Here is an 18,538-nt window from a genome sequence, read left to right as displayed (position 1 = left end):
AATTCCATTGAACGTCGTTGATCCATAAAATCCAGCGAAGTCTCTAAAAAAGGCTACTGTTTGTAGCCAACTTTTTTACATTTTCTGTGTTTTTTCAATTAAAAATGCTTACCAATTTTAATAAAATTAATTATGTTATTTCTCAAAAAATTGACTTACATTTAATAAAATATATTCCTGATTTTTAAGTAAAATATTCATGTTTTCTAGAAAATGAAACCAGAGAAAAAAACTGTTCATGAATTTTAAAAATATTATTTGTGGATCATGTACTTTCATATATCCAATCATGTTCAACACACATACAATTTGCAGAAGAGAGCTACAAGTTTTCTGTGAGGCTCAAGCCATCAACAATTACATCACTTGTTATAGCACCTTGCTAGCAACGATGATCACGACCGAATCTCGCCTTCCTCTAGGTCTTCTTCGAAGATTTGATGATGATGATGATGATGATGCTTCCGATCATCGTCAACCTTGAGGTAGAGCCCAATCTGCCGCAGCAAGTTGCTGGGCTTCGCCGTGTTGTACTCATCAATGCCGAGCCTCTTCAGATCCTCTCGGTGTAGAGTATCGTCGGGCATTGCCGTCTTCTCCATGTGGAGCAGCTCCTGACGGGCCTTCTCCCTCGCCCGGGACGTGGCCTCCTTTCGCTGCCTTTCCAGAGCACGGGCGAGCTGGTCACATGTTGGAGGCGTGATGGCCGGTGCTGGACTGTCGACGATCTCGTCGGAATCAGAATCTGAGTCACTGCCGCCGGAGTGCTCTGAACCCGAGTCGCTGCTGCCGGAATCAGTGTCTGAATCGCTGTCGCTGGAATCAGTATCTGAACTGCTGCTGCTGCTGCTGGAGCTTGGGCTGCCGCTGGCTGTTTCATCTTCGACGAGCAGCAGAGGTGCCGGCACGATCGGTAATGGGGAGACGCCACCGCAGATGTCAACTTCTTCCTCCTCTTCCTCTTCGGCCATCACCTCAGGGCCGTCTTGGTGGCGTTCTTGCAGCAGAGGTTGCGGCACGATCACCAAGGGGGAGACGCCGCCACAGATGTCAACTTCTTCGTCCTCCTCTTCGTTCATCGCCTCAGGGCCGTCTTGGTGGCGTTCTTGGGGCGACGGATTCGCCGACCTCCTCTCTCGAGCGAACTTGTCAACCTGCTCCTGTAACTCGACAGCAGCAGCGTCGTCCAACGCGTGGAGGTCCATCTCGATTTCGCCGGGGCGGGTGGCGCAGCTGTGCTTCTGCAAGAGCTGGACGATGTGATCGGGGATTTCCGCAACGAACAGCTCCAGGTCTTCCGCGAGCATCTCCCTCTCAGAGGCCGTCATCTTCTTCTTCGTTGGCGCCTTCTTGCGATTGATCACAGGAACGGGAGGAGACGCCTTCCTCTTCTTGGCCGGCGGCTCCTCGGCCAAGAACCCTGGACGACTCTCCTTAACGCGGGGAGCCAACGGGGACGAGGCGGGAATTAGCACGGCGGCCGCCTTGTGGAGGAGGCCACGGACGGCGACGAGCTCTGCTTGGAACCGCTGCCGAAGGATCTGCATCTCCCTCGCGCGCTTCTGGCCGGACATGATGTCGATCTTGGCGGCAAACGGCTGGCCTGTCACGGAGCCGTGCTTCCTGGTGAGCTCCCCGCCGTAGGGGTAGGCAATCTCCATGGGAAGGGAACAGGGGACGCCGGTCGCTTCGCTGGGTAAGGGCTGGTGATTGGTGATTGGTGAAGATTGGAAGCAGGTTGGCTGCCTTTTATTGATGAGCTCAGGCCAGGTGTGACGCCGATTCCAAACCGTGGATGCGTATGTGATGTGATCCGTGAGAAAATCGGATTTGCTTGCGTGCATTTGAAGCTTCGCGCCAAAGCTTAATTAAGCATGAATTGAGAGTTTGAGACCCTCGCCGGGCAACACTGCAACTCTTTCCTTTCCCGGCTCCTAATCCAACTCGAAGCAACCGTCTGCTTCTTCCACCTCCCTCGCCGCTGCACCGCACGCCCCAGCCACCGTGGTGTTCAGCCGGCGACGAAGGCCCACCTGAGCCGCGGCTGCCAATTTGCGCCGCCCCTGCTTACCTGCGCGCACCTCGACGGGCGGCGGCTCCACGGCTGACGGCGCGCTGTATTCCGCCACTCCGTCCTCTTCTGCTGTTGCCGTCTTCCTCTGACTCTGCTGCTTCTGTTAGTGGTGGTGCAGCTCCCGATCTTCGTACAGGCAGCCCCCGATCTTCTACTTCTTCGTCCAGACGACTCCGGCTCTGCTACTCGTGAAAGGTACCGGCGCCCCTGCCCTGAAATCCTTGTCATATGGCCAAATTGATGTGGAACTGATGTTAATTACAGCATCATGGCAGCATCATTGTATAGTGAATTTACTCTGTAATGAAATTATTCTCTATAGTGACTGTATATTGTCCCAGTGATGCATCCCCAAGTTTCAGAAATTTACCGATGCATTATCTATTGTCCCTGTTGAAATTCTGGCCTATCCGATACCATGGCACCATGCACAATTTTGTATCAAAACCCTTGTGAGCGCTTGCAGAAGACTAGTTCTGAATTTTGGGACATATTGCAGCGGAGGGCGTCGATATGGAACCTGAAAAATTGTAGCAGCACAACAAATTTGTGACAGGTGATGCATGTTAGTGCAAGTTCAGCGCTAGATGGGTTCAGTACTTGTAAAGTGTTGCCAAATTTGGGCGCACTCACAGAGGCTGGGATAGCAGGGTTGTTTCGACACTGGATCTTCTTCCACTGGTGGGGGCACCTGACCATATATCATTTCGCAGCTCATGTCTTCAAAGTCTGAGATGTTGTTGGGTCAGTGAGCAAGATAATTATTAGCCAGGGCTGACTGAGTTTCAGTTGGAAAAGGCAGGAAACTCAGTCTAGAGAAAGCATGTACTATTTCAGAGAACAAATTCGTAGTTCATTTCATTTTGTTGGCCTGCATTAGCTAAGCATCAAGTGGACTTAACTGTTTTAGACAGTTTCAGTTAACTGTTTTATGTTTGCTGAAGAGGTTCACCTATAGTTTCAAAAATTATATATGCAATAATTTACAAGGAGCAAGTGATGTAGAGAAAAAATTCAGCAAATGATGTATAGTTTCAAAAATTCAGCGAAACTGAACCTACCCTATTGCTTCATGTAGCAAAGGCGGCAATGCAAGCAAGATCATGCTTGGTAACAATGGGAGAACAGGAAGATTCTTGAACACAAATTACTAGTCTGAACCATGCCAAATAAACTGTCTTCTCTTCTCTGGTCAGCCAACCACTAGCAATGATACTTAGCATATTTGAAATTTCCGCAATGTTGAATGGGAAGCTAATACCCAAATTGTGTGCATTTAATCCTTACACTGAGTACTCAATTTCAAATTCATGTTACTGAAATTTTCTCAACATGTTAAAATTGTCATGGTACTGAATGCTACAGAAATGCCAGGGAACACAAAAATGCTAGGGCACACAGCATTTAGAGTACTCTGAAATTCAGTTTTGAAAAAAATTGTTAGATAGTGGCTACACTAATCTAGAGTAGTATCCTAATCTGATGGAGTACTCCATTTAAAACTCCTAATCTAGAGCAATATCCTAAAGTCATTCCTGGAATTGCTGGAGTATAAATCATTAATCATTGATCATTGATGTCTGAGTATAAATCATGAAGAGTAATATCCATGTAACTGTACCTGCAAGCTCCAAAACAAATTCAGCATTTCAATAACATTTCGCTACCTTCTGAACCCACATAGGCTGCAGGTAAAACAAGTTCCAGAACTTCTTCCCTGATCCATCACAAACAAAAGCAGATATGATAAGAAACTGGAGTGCCTAGAGGGCAGGGAGCAGAACTAAAATGTGAGTTGAGGAATCTGTCACTAGATGATGCAAAATTAATTACCGCTCTTGGTGTAGTTAATTAGCTGGACGGTGACCTCCTTCTGCTCCCTGATGGTCACCCTGGTCTTGTCAACAGTAGGAAAGGCAACAAAAGGATGCCTCATGACAAGTTTGCCAAGCACGGGGGCAGTATCTACACACAACATGACAAGTTTAGCAAGGTAGTTAACTATGCTGGAGGCATATTTCAAATGCAGTCTTCAGACTATTGCCATGTGGTGGTTGGCCTCCGACCCCTGAAGAAATCTGCAAGCACCAGCAAAATCAAACCCACATTACATCACCTAAGAGACTGACAAGAACACATGGGAAACTAAAGCAGAAGAAACATGGGAAAAACTAGCATAGCAAAAAATCACCCATGGCAAAGGAGAAGCGGCTGTTGCAACGCCGACCACGCATGCGATACAGGGCTTCCGGCGCAGCATGGCGGCGTGCGCGCCGACGCCAAAGGTGACCTCCTTCGCCGCATACTCGCGCGGCCACTGCTGTTGCTCGCTCCTGCCGCCGCCGTGGGCGAGCTGCTACCGCAGCACCGAGGAGGAGGAGGACCCGGAAACGGCCGCCGCCGCCATGGCGCCGAGGATGAGGGTTTGGAGAGAATCGAACTCAGAGAAGGCCGCCGCCGTCAGAAGAAAAATCAAGGCTTCTCCTCGCCTTGGATCACCATGAGGAAGGGGGAGGGGACAAGGAGAGGGAACCTGCGGGGGAGGCGTCGGGCGGAGGAGCTTCGGCTACGCGCGGGGGAGCCGAGCAGGGGAGCTCCGGTGCGGGAGAGGAGCGGGGGAGACGACAGGGAGTTAGGGGCTTGTCGGGAATTCGCTTGGGTTTTTTTTTCTGAAAAAAAGACCATGGGACAATCTTTATCGAACAAAGAGAGTATTTAGAAACGGAGAAAGTATATTTGAATTCTTTGCAACAATGTTGGACTTCGGACCGTCTTGCAGCAAGAGGGTTGCCGCACCAGCCGTGTTGCCCGGTATGCTTGCAAGAACCGGTATGTTTGGTTTGATGTGCTAGAGGTTAAAGGTTGGGAAAACTTCACACCAATGACTCAAGCTACAATAGTGGTTTGGTGGACGGTGGCAAGCGAGATGTTGCAGGAGGTTGCAAGGAGGGAGGTGAACGCCCTAATCATCCTAGTCTTGCATTCCATCTGGAAGGAGAGGAATCGTAGAGTGTTCGACAACGTGGCTATGACTAGGAACGGTCTGGCGTCGCTTATCTGGGATGAGTGGAGCGTGTGGCAGTTCGTGTTGCGGCACAAACTAGCTGGGCGTGGTACGGTTGGATTTAGGGAGTAGTAAACTTGCAATGTAACCGGTGGTATGTGGTGCCTGGGGAGTGGGGTCCTCATAGGTCTCGGGTGCGCCGTTGTAAAGTTTCAAGTTTTTCTCTCATAATAAATCGACGCGCAAGTCTCATGCGCATACCATTTTTTCTTCTTTGCAACAATGAGCTTTCCTTTCTTGTAGATTGATGCGATTCTGTGATTCTGTTCGAGATAGAGCTTCATAGCTTGCTCAAAACATTTGGAGGTGGGTAGCCTTGGATCTGGTAGCAAGACGATTGTGGGAAGGCTCTTAGAAGCAAAAGCAAGAAGAGTGGCGCCACAGAAAAGACGTCTGCAATTGCTTGATTGATGGTCATAAGTCTTTTGGGTTGTCCTTATGGCATGGCCTGCCTTTCTGGATTTGGCAGTGTATGTGATCTTCGGCCGAGGTTCTCTCGTTGGGGGTTTCTTTGCGTTGTGGAAATATGGGGGTGGTGCTCATTGCATGTTGGGTATGGTTGTCAGATTGACCGTGTGCTTACTGGGTTGCATGCTCTATGAGTAGCCCGCATGTGGTTTGTTTGTATCAGTTTTCGTTCGGTTTTCTTTTAATTAAGTAGGCAAATATCTTCAGCTTTAATTAATCGGTGATGCAAATCTTTTGCCTCCGTTTTAAAAGAAACTTTTCTTTCTTGTCATGGATAACAACTCCATTTGTTCCTTTTAGATGGTCTTGAATCAAAAAAAGCATCAAAGTTAGGCCGTGTTTGATTACTTTCTGAGCAAGGCCTAGTTGGAACGAGGAAAAATGAGTCAGGCTGAGCATGGCTTGGCTAAGAAAAAACGAGGCAAAAAACGATGTTGTCAAGTAGTTTCGTTGCGTGCATACGGGTCTTGCCATCATGAAAGAAATTTTCACACGGTGTTTGATTGCATACATTCATGGTGATTAGGAGTTAACAACTACACTTAACAGGGAGATTACAATACATGTGCTTCGAACGCAAACGAAACGACTATGGCAGAGGGAACCGCGGGCACGTCCACTGGTCGGCACCAACACTACTGCCAATGCTGGTGTACCAGCAGCCGCCCGCCATCGCTATCAATGAGGCCAGGCACAAGGACGGCACAACGAAAATGGCGGCCGCCGCGAGAAGCAAGACAACTGATACATACATTTTGCATCATGTTTTTCTACTATTATTTATGATGTTTTTATGCATAATAATGCCTTTTGGAGTAATTCTAATGCCATTTCTCTCATAATGTGCAAGGTACACACAAAGAGGGAGAATTCCGGCAGCTGGAAATCTGGACCTGGAAAAGCTACGTCGGGCTATCTATTCTGCACAACTCCAAACAAGCTAAAACTTTATGGAGAATTTTTATGAAATATATGATGAATATTGGAGCAAATAAGTACCATAGGGGGCCCACCAGGTGCGCACAACCCACCAGGGCGCGCCTGGGCACAACCCACCTGGGCGCACCAGGGAGCCCAGGCGCGCCCTGGTGGGTTGTGCTCACCCAGGCCCACCTCCAGTGCCCATCTTCTGATATATAGGTCATTTTGACCTAGAAAAAAATAAGGAGAGGACTTTCGGGACGGGGCGCCACGGTCTCGAGGTGGAACTTGGGCAGGAGCACTTTTGCCCTCCGGTGGCGCGATTCCGTCGGGGGAACTTCCCACCCAGAGGGGGAAATCATCGTCATCATCATCACCAACAACTCTTCCATCTTGGGGAGGGCAATCTCCAGCAACATCTTCAACATCACCATCTCATCTCAAACCCTAGTTCATCTCTTGTGTTCAATCTTGTTACCGGAACTATAGATTGGTGCTTGTGGGTGACTGTCGGTGTCAAAACCGGCGGATCTCGGGTAGGGGGTCCCGAACTGTGTGTCTAGGCGGATGGTAACAGGAGACAAGGGACACGATGTTTTACCCAGGTTCGGGCCCTCTTGATGGAGGTAAAACCCTACGTCCTGCTTGATTAATATTGATGATATGTGTTACAAGAGTGGATCTACCACGAGATCAAGGAGGCTAAACCCTAGAAGCTAGCCTATGGTATGATTGTTGTTCGTCCTATGGACTAAAGCCATCCGGTTTATATAGACACCGGAGAGGGCTAGGGTTACAGAGAGTCGGTTACAATGGTAGGAGATCTACGTATCCGTATCGCCAAGCTTGCCTTCCATGCCAAGGAAAGTCCCATCCGGACACGGGACGAAGTCTTCAATCTTGTATCTTCATAGTCTTGGAGTCCGGCCGATGATGATAGTTCGGCTATCCGGACACCCCCTAGTTCGGAACTCCCTCAGTAGCCCCTGAACCAGGCTTCAATGACGACGAGTCCGGCGCGCATGTTGTCTTTGGCATTGCAAGGCGGGTTCTTCCTTCGAATAATTTATAGAAGATTGTGAACACCAGGATAGTGTCCGGCTCTGCAAAAACAAATTCCACGTACCACCGTAGAGAGAATAATATTACACCAGTTCAATCTGCTGACGTGTTTTGTGGCGTGACGTCACACCACTACCAAGCTTTTACTCGAATTGTTTTTATTGTACCACCTCAGCCCGTTTAGCGAAGCGATTTCCTTGGCACGTCTTGTCGAAGCAGAGATCGTGTTCCCCTTATTCCGGTATTCCCATCAATACGAACGTGGGTAACCCAACCGTGCCCGTTGCCACGCCCCCTCCATCGAAGGCGGGTTCCAAACGGTCACGGGGACGGCTCTTGGTATTCTTCCTCTTTATAATGAGACCAAGGCCCGTTCTTTTCCTTCAATCCTCTATCGAATCCGCCCCTCGCCCCGAGTTCCAACACCCAGGGCTCCAGATTCGGGTACCTTCGATCTTCGACAATGTCCGGCCCCGACCTACGAGGCCGGTGGATGCCCTCCTCCGTCACGGAAGAGGACGTGCTAAAGCTGAGAGACGCCAGGTACTTAACCTACGAGATTTTGCATAGGCTGCCTGCCCGAGGGCAGGTTATTCCGACTCTCGAGCTTGGTGAGAGCGTCGTGTTCGTGTCTCACCTCCGTCGGGGTTTAGGCTTCCCGACGGATCCCTTCGTGAGGGGGCTCATGTTTTACTATGGGCTGGAATTCCATGACTTGGCTCCGGAGTCCATCCTCCACATCTCATCATTCATTATCGTCTGCGAAGCCTTCCTCCGCACTACCCCTCACTTCGGCTTATGGCTCAAAACCTTCAACGTGGAGCCAAAGATGATTGAGGGGCGTCAGGCAGAGTGCGGCGGGGCGGTTATAAACAAGAGGGCCGATGCTCCATGGCCCGAGGGCTCTTTTCAGGAGGAGCTCGGCCTGTGGCAGCAGGAGTGGTTCTATATCACCGCTCCCAGGGGTAGCAGGCAGAGGACGCCGCCCGTCTTCTGCTCGGGCCCTCCACAACAGTTGACGTCATGGGTCAACAAGGGGCGTGACTGGGGGCCGTCCAAAGATGTACCCCTGTTGCAGGACTGGATTCGAGGCCTCCAAGAAAGGGGGATCAATCTGGTCGTAGTGGTACAGGTTATGCTGATCCGGCGCCTACTGCCCTGCAAATGTCGCCCCCTCCGCCTGTGGGAATTTAATCCAGAGGGGCCACGAGCTCTTCAACACTTCATGGGTTTGACACCCGCGGAGATGTACAAACTGTTCTTCGGATCGCAAGAGATGCGTCCGGACTTGACCGAGGATGCTGGCCTAAGCTGCAATCGCCCGGATACTCAAGTAAGTAGCCCTATGTCCGAACACATCGTCCATTTATTTATCGTGGGTTTGCCTTTTAACCAGCTATCCCTTGGACAGGAGTGGATAGCGCAAGCAAAACTGATACGGTGTTCGGCCCCCCTCACAGAGTCCACGCAGGATCCCGTGTTAATCAAAATGTTGGAGGTTGCACCTTCGGAGGAGGCCGAAGGGGGGCATAGGGGAACTACCACCTCTACCAAAGAGGCTCTCAGTAAGGGAGGAATCGAGAGTCCCCCCTTCCAGGGGGAGAAGAGGACCGCTTCCGAAGATCCGGGGGCCAAGGCCTCAAAGCGGGGAAACAAATCTGTACCGGAAGGTCCTGTGCCGGGAAGAGCCCCAGCCGTACTGTCTCCTCCGAGGAATCAGCCCTCCAGCGAGCCGTAAGTAAATAAGGGGGAATTTTGTAATAGGGAACGCCCCTATATTATTTCCAAAGGTAACCGAAGTTTTCACCTTGTAGTTCGGATCTCAGCCCATCTCAGCAGAGCTCAACTTCGGGGGACCTTCGTCCGGAGATGATGGAGAGCGAGACGCCTCCATCTGCCGCCCCGTCTGGCGGGGCGGACAACCCTGAGGTGTCGTCACGGAGGGTCTCCCCGAGTCCGGCGGGGCCGGAGAGTCCGGCACCCGTTGGGGCACGGCCGGTGGAGCTGCAGGATTTGCTCAAGAGGGCGTCTATCTCAAAAGATCACCGCACATTAATGAGTATGGTGATTGAGAGGATCTCGTCCGCCAAAAGCGGGTTGTGTGAGGCCGTCGGAAGTTTGCTGACGGGGTTTGAGGTACGCAAAAAATGACATACCTTTTGACAATTTTGCACATGAAGTGCACCCTGTATAGATAGTAGCCCCTGAGACTTGGTATGCTGTCGAAAGCGACAGCGTGCCGAGGATCATAATCTCAGTTATAGATTGTCGCCTTTCCTATGCAGGTGGCAGAACGTTCAGTGGCCAGCCGGACTGATGGAGTTGCCGAGCTTAAGAGGCAACTTGACGTTGCGGATGCGGACATCTCGCTGGTCAATAAACGACTTGATGAGTCACAAGGTATGTGGTTGCTCCGCGGTCGCCTAGTAAGGGAGCTGACGCCCATTTCTTACGATTTGTATGCTTGATGCAGATGGTGTTGCTGCTATGGAAAACCTTCGAGCAGAGCTTGCTCGGGCCAAGGAGCAAGCCAGAAAAAACGAAGCGGCTGCCTCGAAGGCAGCGGAAGAGCTAGAAGCCGAGAAGGCTGCTCACTGCTGAAGCAGGGAGGAGATCGCCGGAATGGCCGTGAAATTAAAAGATGCTACCGACCGCCTGGAGGTTCTTGAAAGAGAACGCCGAGCGGAGCAAGAGGACCTGAAGAAGGCCGACGCCGAAGCCAAGGATGCCCGTAGTGCAATGCGGGCTATGAAGGAGGAACTGCGTCAGGCCAGAGACATTGTGGCTGGAAAGCCCTTTATGCTGCGTAGGAAGTTCACGGATCCAAAGTATGCTCAGCTGGGCCGATTATGCGGTGCGGAGGATCCTTATCTGGATTTGGCGGCAAGTGCGGCGGACGCAGTCGTGCACTTCCGAAGCCAGGAAGATCACGAAATGGAAGAGCTTTTCTGGTCTCAATTCCATAGTCCGGAGCGTCCACTTCCGTTGAGTGACCAGCTGGTTCAGTGGGCTGAGCTAAATAGATTGTCCGGACTTGCCATGACGGATGTGGTTGCTCATCTGTGGCCGGAAAGGCCCAAGCCGAAGAGTTATTTTGGCTTGTTGCAGCAATTCCTTGGGGCGGTGCCGCATATCGGGGCGATGAAGCGGTCGGCATGCATAGAAGGTGCACGGATGGCTCTCGCCCGTGTTAAGACATACTGGGCGGAGATGGATGCCACCGCTGTTGCGTCCCAGGGTTCGGACGAAAGCCGATTCCCCACCGAGCACTATTTTGAGGAAGTCCTGCAGGGCGCTCGTTTAATAGAGCCATAGTGCTCGAAAGATGTTATGTTTAAATGACATGTATGATTTCTGAGATCATGTTTATAATGCAATAGCTTTTTATACTTGTGCGTTCAAGTATTGAACTATCTCCTGTGCGGCCGTATGTGTATGTATAATCTGAAAGATGGCAGTCTTTGGCTTCAGCCCCCACACACATGGTGCGGGGGTGTTTGCAAAAAAAAAGGGGCACTTTTTCACACTTAATCCAACATCTTGGTCCTTTTAAGGAGGTGATAGCGTAGCAAACTAGGCAACCGGACTATAATGCTTTATCACTTTCACTTAGCCATAGGAGCTCGAATGTGGGGCTACTATATAGCCCCTAGTGGCACCGCTCTTCTCCGAACTCGGGGTGCGTATGTGCCTGACCGGGAAGCGGTCCTTCGTTAAAGCGAAGGAATTCTAAACATTCCAATGGTCGATCGAGTGGTTGGCCAGTCTCTCGCTATATCACGACAGTCAGTTTTCGGCTTTCTCTACTGAGGTGCTCGCCCGACCGAACCGGGGCACAATCGCAGTAGTTCTCCTGGTGCCGCGTTAGCCGATGATACGGAGCGTAAGGCAGCGAAACACAGGAGCCGGGCAAACCCAACATTTTACCAAAGACATGATTCGGAGCTGATGCATATAAGGCCTAACTCGAGACGCCGAACACTCCCTGAGGTGTTCGGTCTTTATGATACCGGGCAGAACAATGCCCTAAGCCCCTAGTGTCCAGGTACAGGCGGGAACTTCTGACGCGGCCGATGCCAAAACGCCAGCCTCCTCCTCGGCTATGGTAGGAAACCGGGGGATGTGTATCAACAAGAGACAGTAAGAAAGGTTTACGCAGGGTCTTAATCTGAAAAGAATCCTTGCAACGGGTCCCTGCTGCATGTCTGCGCCTGTGTCTCAGTTGTGCTGTATCCTGGACGAGTGTAGCACGTGCTTCATCTGTAAAAGAGAAGGACTTAGTTTCTAAGAAATATCTTGCAAAAGTTGTATTAAAATAAAGTATAATTTGGAAGATGAAGAAAGTTGAGCGTTATTGGCTCTCATCATTTATACGCACGGCCCCTTATAAAGGGGGTATGCGGCTGGGAAGCCCCTTGTTTATTTACGCCGGACTCTCCTAACCGTGTCCAGGGTCTGAATGACCTGTTTTTAGGGGCCTTGACCTGCAAGGTCGGAGTGGCTGTCAAGGCAGCCCCACGCTCTCCGTGGTCGAGGAACACTCGGAGTTACTCTTTAATGAGATTATGCCGCGTGGACCGGGCATTGTAAGTATAAGAGACGTGTAATGTGGTATTGCGTTAAAGTGGGCGAAAGCTTAGCGTCCCAGTAGTGCTCGATGGCCACTGTAAAATGGGGCGATATGGAGAGTGAGCTTTTCGCGACGGAGGTTGTCGGATGAACCGAACACAACCTCTAGTGGTACAGAGCCCGTATAATTGGCTTAAAGGCCTGGCGTCACTCCTTTGAAGGAAGTGCTGTTATGGCGAATTTTGGTAGGGTCTATCCCCATTCTGCGGACAGTGTCCTGGTATGGCAGGTGCCGCGCTGTGTTTTCGTGTTATCACATGAAGTGAGTTCACTGTTTTGACTTCTAGTGGGAAAGTCTTCTGTTTTTCGGAGTGCTGCTTTTGGGGTTCGTCACTTTCGCTTGGTGTGTCGAGCCCCTTGTGTTCGGCGTTAAGTCGGCCGGACTGCTTGAAGACCCAACAATCTCTGTGGGTATGGTTTGCAGGCTTCCCGGAGATACCATGTATTTGACATAGCCTATCCAGAATTTTGTTTAGGTTGGATAGCTCGTCACTGTTGTCCTTGAGGGGCAGTGTTTTGTTATTCGACCGAGAGCTTTTGAATCCGGCGTTGACCGCCGTACTATTTGGGCCATTTTCCTTGTTCCGGCGCTGATCTTTTCTGCGTCGTGATTTCCCATTTCCATCCCTGACTTCGGATGTACTCGGGTCGCTGGTGCTGCATCTAGCCAGCCAGCTGTCTTCCCCCGCGCAAAAGCGGGTCATGAGGATTGTTAGTGTGGCCATTGTTCTTGGTTTTTCTTGGCTGAGGTGCCTGGCGAACCATTTGTCTTGGTATTTTATGGCATGGAGATCGTCTCCTCTGGCCATATGTATGTGTAGGATATAATCCTCGATCCAGACTCTGGGATCTGTTGTTCCGTCATATTCTTCTATGTTTACGGGTTTGAATCCCGCTGGAAATCCATGATCCAGTACCTCGTCGGTGAAACATAGTGGGTGTGCGGCGCCCCTGTATTTGGGTGTGCCGTTGTCTTCAAATGCTCGGCGGGTTATGTTGCTTCCTGGAGTCTTCTTTTTTGGCCCATAGATAGACCTGGCTGGGTCATCCTTTTTCCGAGGATCTTTATGCTGATCGTGCGCCGGCTTGTGTGCGGCGCCCCTTGTTGCTCTTGGCCTGTCATCTGGTCGTCTATCCGGCCAGGCGCCTTCTTTCTTTTTTGACTGCGGGGGCTCTAAGGCCTCCTCGTCAAATTCGGGCAACAGCTTGCGCTTCGGGTAGCTCTTTGTCTGGTGACTAGCGCCATATTTATCTGTGGTGTTGAGTACTTTGCTCCATCTCATTCTGAGTGCGTCCTCCGCTATTTTGAGCTTCCGCTTTTGCTTCTTCAAACTTCTTGCAGTGGCGACGAGCCTTTTATGAAGGTTCATATGCTCTGGTGATGTGAGATCGTCTTCGCCGGGGATGGGTTGCTTGGTGGCATGTTCGTCATCCACTGCTTCGCCCTGCTCTAGGGCCGGGTCCATATGGGTGCCGTTTTTATCTAGGCCGGTCTTCAGGCGGCGCTTGCGTCGCTGTTTTGGTTGTTTGTTGGGGGAGTTGTCCTTCGCCACGTCCCGTTTTTCCTCGTTGTCGCTTCCTTTTGGTGTATCCACCATGTATACGTCGTGCGTTGGGGTGGCTTTCCGATGCCTGATGGGTGCTGGTTCTTGGTCGTCTCCGGCATCGTCGTCCATATCGTCGATGTCTTCGGAGTCGTAGTCTAGCATGTCGGTTAGATTGTCGACAGTGGCTACCAAGTGGGTGGTGGGTGGGCTTTGAGTTTCTTTGTCGTCCGCATCCCAGCCGTCCTGGCCGCAGTCCGGCCAGGGCTCTCCTGATAACGAGGGATACTTTAGCGAACTCAAGATGTCGCCGAAAGGTGAGTGTTGAAAGATGTCCGTTGCGGTGAACTCCATGATCGGCGCCCAATCGAATTCGATCGGAGGGGGCGCGGGAGGTTCGGAGTCCGGCAAGGAGTTCGACACCTCGGAGTCACGAGCTTCATAAGGGACAAAGTCAGTGTTTGGCTCTATCGCCGTAGAGGTTGCAGCCCCCGAGGTGGTGTCTAGCCATCCGTCCTCGACCTGCTCAGCCGGCTACGAATTGAAGATCGGAGCGGGTTCGAGTGCGGCCTCCAGGGTACTGTCCGGCTGCAGAGCTAAATCATGCTCGCCGTGACAGTGCGGCACGCTCGGCTGTGGCTCGAATCCATCGAGGATCAAGTCCCCGCGGATGTCAGCCGTGAAGTTCAAACTTCCAAATCTAACCTGACGGCCAGGGGCGTAGCTTTCGATCTGCTCCAGTTGGCCAAGCGAATTGGCCCGCAGTGCGAAGCCGCCGAATACGAAGATCTGTCCGGGGAGGAAGGTCTCACCCTAGACTGCGTCGTTGATGATGATCGAAGAAGCCATCGAGCCTATCGGTGACGACACAGAGGAACTCTCAATGAAAGCACCAATGTCGGTGTCAAAACCGGCGGATCTCGGGTAGGGGGTCCCGAACTGTGCGTCTAGGCGGATGGTAACAGGAGACACGGGACACGATGTTTTACCCAGGTTCGGGCCCTCTTGATGGAGGTAAAACCCTACGTCCTACTTGATTAATATTGATGATGTGTGTTACAAGAGTGGATCTACCACGAGATCAAGGAGGCTAAACCCTAGAAGCTAGCCTATGGTATGATTGTTGTTCGTCCTATGGACTAAAGCCATCCGGTTTATATAGACACCGGAGAGGGCTAGTGTTACACAGAGTCGGTTACAATGGTAGGAGATCTACGTATCCGTATCGCCAAGCTTGCCTTCCACGCCAAGGAAAGTCCCATCCGGACACGGGATGAAGTCTTCAATCTTGTATCTTCATAGTCTTGGAGTCCGGCCGATGATGATAGTTCGGCTATCCGGACACCCCCTAGTCCGGAACTCCCTCAGTGACTAGTAGTGTTAGTTACATCTTGTACTTGATTACTATATGGTTTATTTGGTGGAATATTATATGTTCAGATCCAATATGCTATTTAATACCCCTCTGATCTTGAGCATGATTATCATTTGTGAGTAGTTGCTTTTGTTCTTGAGGTCATGGGAGAAATCATGTTGCGAGTAATCATGTGAACTTGATATGTGTTCGATATTTTGATAGTATGTATGTTGTGATTCCCTTAGTGGTGTCATGTGAACGTCGACTACATGACACTTCACCATATTTGGGCCTAAGGGACTGCATTGTGGAGTAGTAAGTAGATGATGGGTTGTGAGAGTGACAGAAGCTTAAACCCCAGTTTATGCGCTATTCCATAAGGGACCGACCGGATCCAAAAGTTTAATGCTATGGTTAGAATTTATTCTTAATACTTTTCTCATAGTTTCGGATGCTTGCGAGAGGGTTAACCATAAGTAGGAGGCTTGTTCAAGTAAGAACAACACCTAAGCACTAGTCCACCCACATATCAAATTATCAAAGTAGCGAACACAAATCGAATCAACATGGTGAAAAGTGACTAGATAAAATTCCCGTGTACCCTCAAGAACGCTTTGCTTATTATAAGAGACCGTTTTGGCCTGTCCTTTGCCTCAAAAGGATTGGGTTACCTTGCTGCACTTTTTTTACTACTATCGTTACTTGCTCGTTACAAATTATCTTGCTATGAAACTACTCTGCTACTTACAATTTCAGCACTTTCAGACATTACCTTGCTGAAAACCACTTGTCATTTCCTTCTGCTCCTTGTTGAGTTCGACACTCTTACTTATCGAAAAGAGCTACAATTGATCCCCTATACTTGTGTGTCATCAAGGCTATTTTCTGGCGCCGTTGCCGGGGAGTGAAGCGCCTTTGGTAAGTCGAATTTGGTACGGAAACATTCATATAGTGTGCTGAAATTTATTGTCACTTGTTACTATGGAAAACAATCCTTTGAAGGGTTTGTTCGGGGTATCTTCACCTCGACCGGAACCACAATTATCTACCCCTCAACCTACTATACCTACCAAAAATATTGAATATGAAACTCCTTCGGGTATGATATAACAACTGCTAGCTAATCCTTATGCAGGAGATGGAACCGAACATCCTGATATGCACTTGATATATGTGAAACAAATTTGTGGATTGTTTAAGCTTGCAGGTTTACCCAAAGATGAAGTTATGAAAAAGGTTTTCCCTTATCTTTGAAGGTAAAAGCATTGGCATGGTATAGGCTATGCGATGATATTTGATCTTGGAATTGGAATCGATTGAAATTGGAGTTTCACCAAAAAAAATTATCCTAAGAATCTAGTTCATCGTGATCGGAATTATATATATAATTTTTGGCCTCGTGAAGGAGAAAGTATCACTTTAGCTTGGGGGAGGCTTAAGTCAATGTTATATTCATGCCCCAACCATGAGCTCTCAAGAGAAATTATTATCCAGAACTTTTATGCCCGGCTTTCTCGTGATGATCAATCCATGCTTGATACTTCTTGTACTGGTTGTTTTATGAAGAAGACTATTAAATTCCTGTGGAATCTTTTGGAAAGAATTAGACGCAACTCTGAAGATTGGGAACTCGACGAAGGTAAAGAGTCAGGTATTAAGCTTAAATATGATTGTGTTAAATCTTTTATGAATACGGAAGCTTTTCAAAAGTTTAGCACTAAATATGGACTTGACTCTGAGATAGTAGCCTCCTTTTGTGAATCATTTGCTACTCATGGTGATGTCCCTAAGGAGAAGTGGTTCAAATATCACCCACCTATTAAAGAAGAAATTAAAGAATCGGTACCAATTAAAGAGGAGACCATAATTTATAATGTTGATCCAGTTGTTCCTACTACTTATATTGAGAAGCCACCTCTCCCTGTTAGGATAAAGGAACATGCTAAAGTTTCAACCGTGGTTAACAAAAGTTATATTAGAACACCTAAACCCGATGAACAAATTAAAGTAGAACCTAGTGTTGCTATGATTAAGGATCTCTTGGAAGAAAACGTAGATGGGCATGTTATATACTTCTGTGAAGAAGCTGCTAGAATTGCCAAACCTGATAAAAAGGATAATCATAGACCTGTTGTTGGCATGTCTATCGTCTCAGTTAAAATAGGAGATCACTGTTATCATGGTTTATGTGACATAGGTGCTAGTGTGAGTGCTATTCCTTATTCCTTATATCAAGAAATTATGAATGACATAGCACCCGCAGAGATAGAAGACATAGATGTTACTATTAAACTTGCTAATAGAGAAACTATATCACCAATTGTGATTGTTAGAGATGTTGAAGTCTTGTGTGGGAAAATAAAATACCCTACTGATTTCCTTGTTCTTGGTTCCCCACAAGATGACTTTTTCCCATTATCTTTGGTAGACCTTTCTTGAACATCGTTAATGCTGAAATAGATTGTAAAAAACAAACTGTCGGTGTTAGCTTTGGTGATGAGTCTCATGAGTTTAATTTTTCCAAGTTTAGTAGAAAGCTTCATGAAAAAGAATTTCCTAGTAAGGATGAAATAATTGGTCTTGCTTCTATTGCTGTGCCTCCTACTGATCCTTTAGAACAATATTTGCTAGACCATGAAAATGATTTACATATGCATGAGAGAAATGAAATAGATAAGATTTTCTTTGAACAACGTCCTCTGCTTAAACACAATTTACCTATTGAAACTCTAGGAGGTCCTCCTCCACCTAAAGGTGATCCTGTGTTTGAATTAAAACAATTGCCAGACACTTTGAAATATGCTTATCTTGGTGAAAAGAAGATATATCATGTTAGTATTAGTGCTAATTAACCTTTCAGAACATGAAGAAGAAAGATTATTGAAAGTTCTAAGGAAGCACCAAGCTGCTATTGGATATACTCTTGATGATTTAAAGGGCATTAGACCCACTCTATGTCAGCACAAGATTAATATGGAACCTGATGCTAAACCCGTTGTTGATCACCAACGTCAGTTAAATCTAAAAATGAAGAAGTGGTGAGAACGGAAATCTTAAAACTTCTGGAAGCAGGTATAATCTATCCTATAGCTGATAGTAGATGGGTAAGTCCTGTTCATTGTGTCTCTAAGAAAGGAGGTATTACTGTTTTTCCTAATGATAAGAATGAACTTATTCCACAAAGAATTGTTACAGTCTATGGAATGGTAATTGATTTTAGAAAATTAAACAAAGCAACTAGAAAAGATCATTACCCTCTGCCTTTTATTGATCAAATGTTAGAAAGATTATCTAAGCGCACACATTTTTGCTTCCTTGATGGATATTCTGGTTTTTCACAAATACCTGTTTCTCAACCTGATCAAGAAAAGACCACTTTTACTTGTCCCTTTGGAACTTATGATTATAGACATATGCCT

At 48.4% G+C, this 18,538-nt stretch overlaps 1 protein-coding gene across 5 annotated transcripts; it reads right to left on the bottom strand.

The window, feature by feature from the left end:
* Positions 1-235: 235 nt before the first annotated feature.
* LOC123111773 (putative surface protein SACOL0050) lies at positions 236-4,734 on the bottom strand. 5 transcript variants are annotated; one of them, XM_044532637.1, is made up of 7 exons: positions 4,266-4,734; positions 4,113-4,152; positions 3,908-4,039; positions 3,696-3,791; positions 2,708-2,803; positions 2,445-2,594; positions 236-2,286 (listed from the first exon to the last, which is right to left on the bottom strand). In XM_044532637.1, exon 7 carries the CDS (start codon positions 1,842-1,844, stop codon positions 396-398), a length of 1,449 nt encoding a protein of 482 aa, XP_044388572.1. In that variant the 5' UTR covers positions 1,845-2,286; positions 2,445-2,594; positions 2,708-2,803; positions 3,696-3,791; positions 3,908-4,039; positions 4,113-4,152; positions 4,266-4,734; the 3' UTR covers positions 236-395. The 5 variants fall into 5 exon arrangements, with proteins under 5 accessions (XP_044388572.1, XP_044388573.1, XP_044388571.1 ...); XM_044532638.1 differs by having other exon boundaries at positions 236-2,294; positions 3,908-4,152; XM_044532636.1 differs by having other exon boundaries at positions 3,908-4,152.
* Positions 4,735-18,538: the final 13,804 nt, after the last annotated feature.

The sequence above is a fragment of the Triticum aestivum genome, chromosome 5B (genome assembly GCF_018294505.1).
Source record: "Triticum aestivum cultivar Chinese Spring chromosome 5B, IWGSC CS RefSeq v2.1, whole genome shotgun sequence".
Taxonomy (NCBI): Eukaryota; Viridiplantae; Streptophyta; class Magnoliopsida; order Poales; family Poaceae; genus Triticum; species Triticum aestivum.
This window is presented reverse-complemented; position numbering and strand designations above follow the sequence as displayed.

Coding starts and splice junctions, on each gene's coding strand:
- LOC123111773 (XM_044532638.1), bottom strand. CDS start 1,844: ATGCACGCAAGCAAATCCGATTTTCTCACGGATCACATCACATACGCA.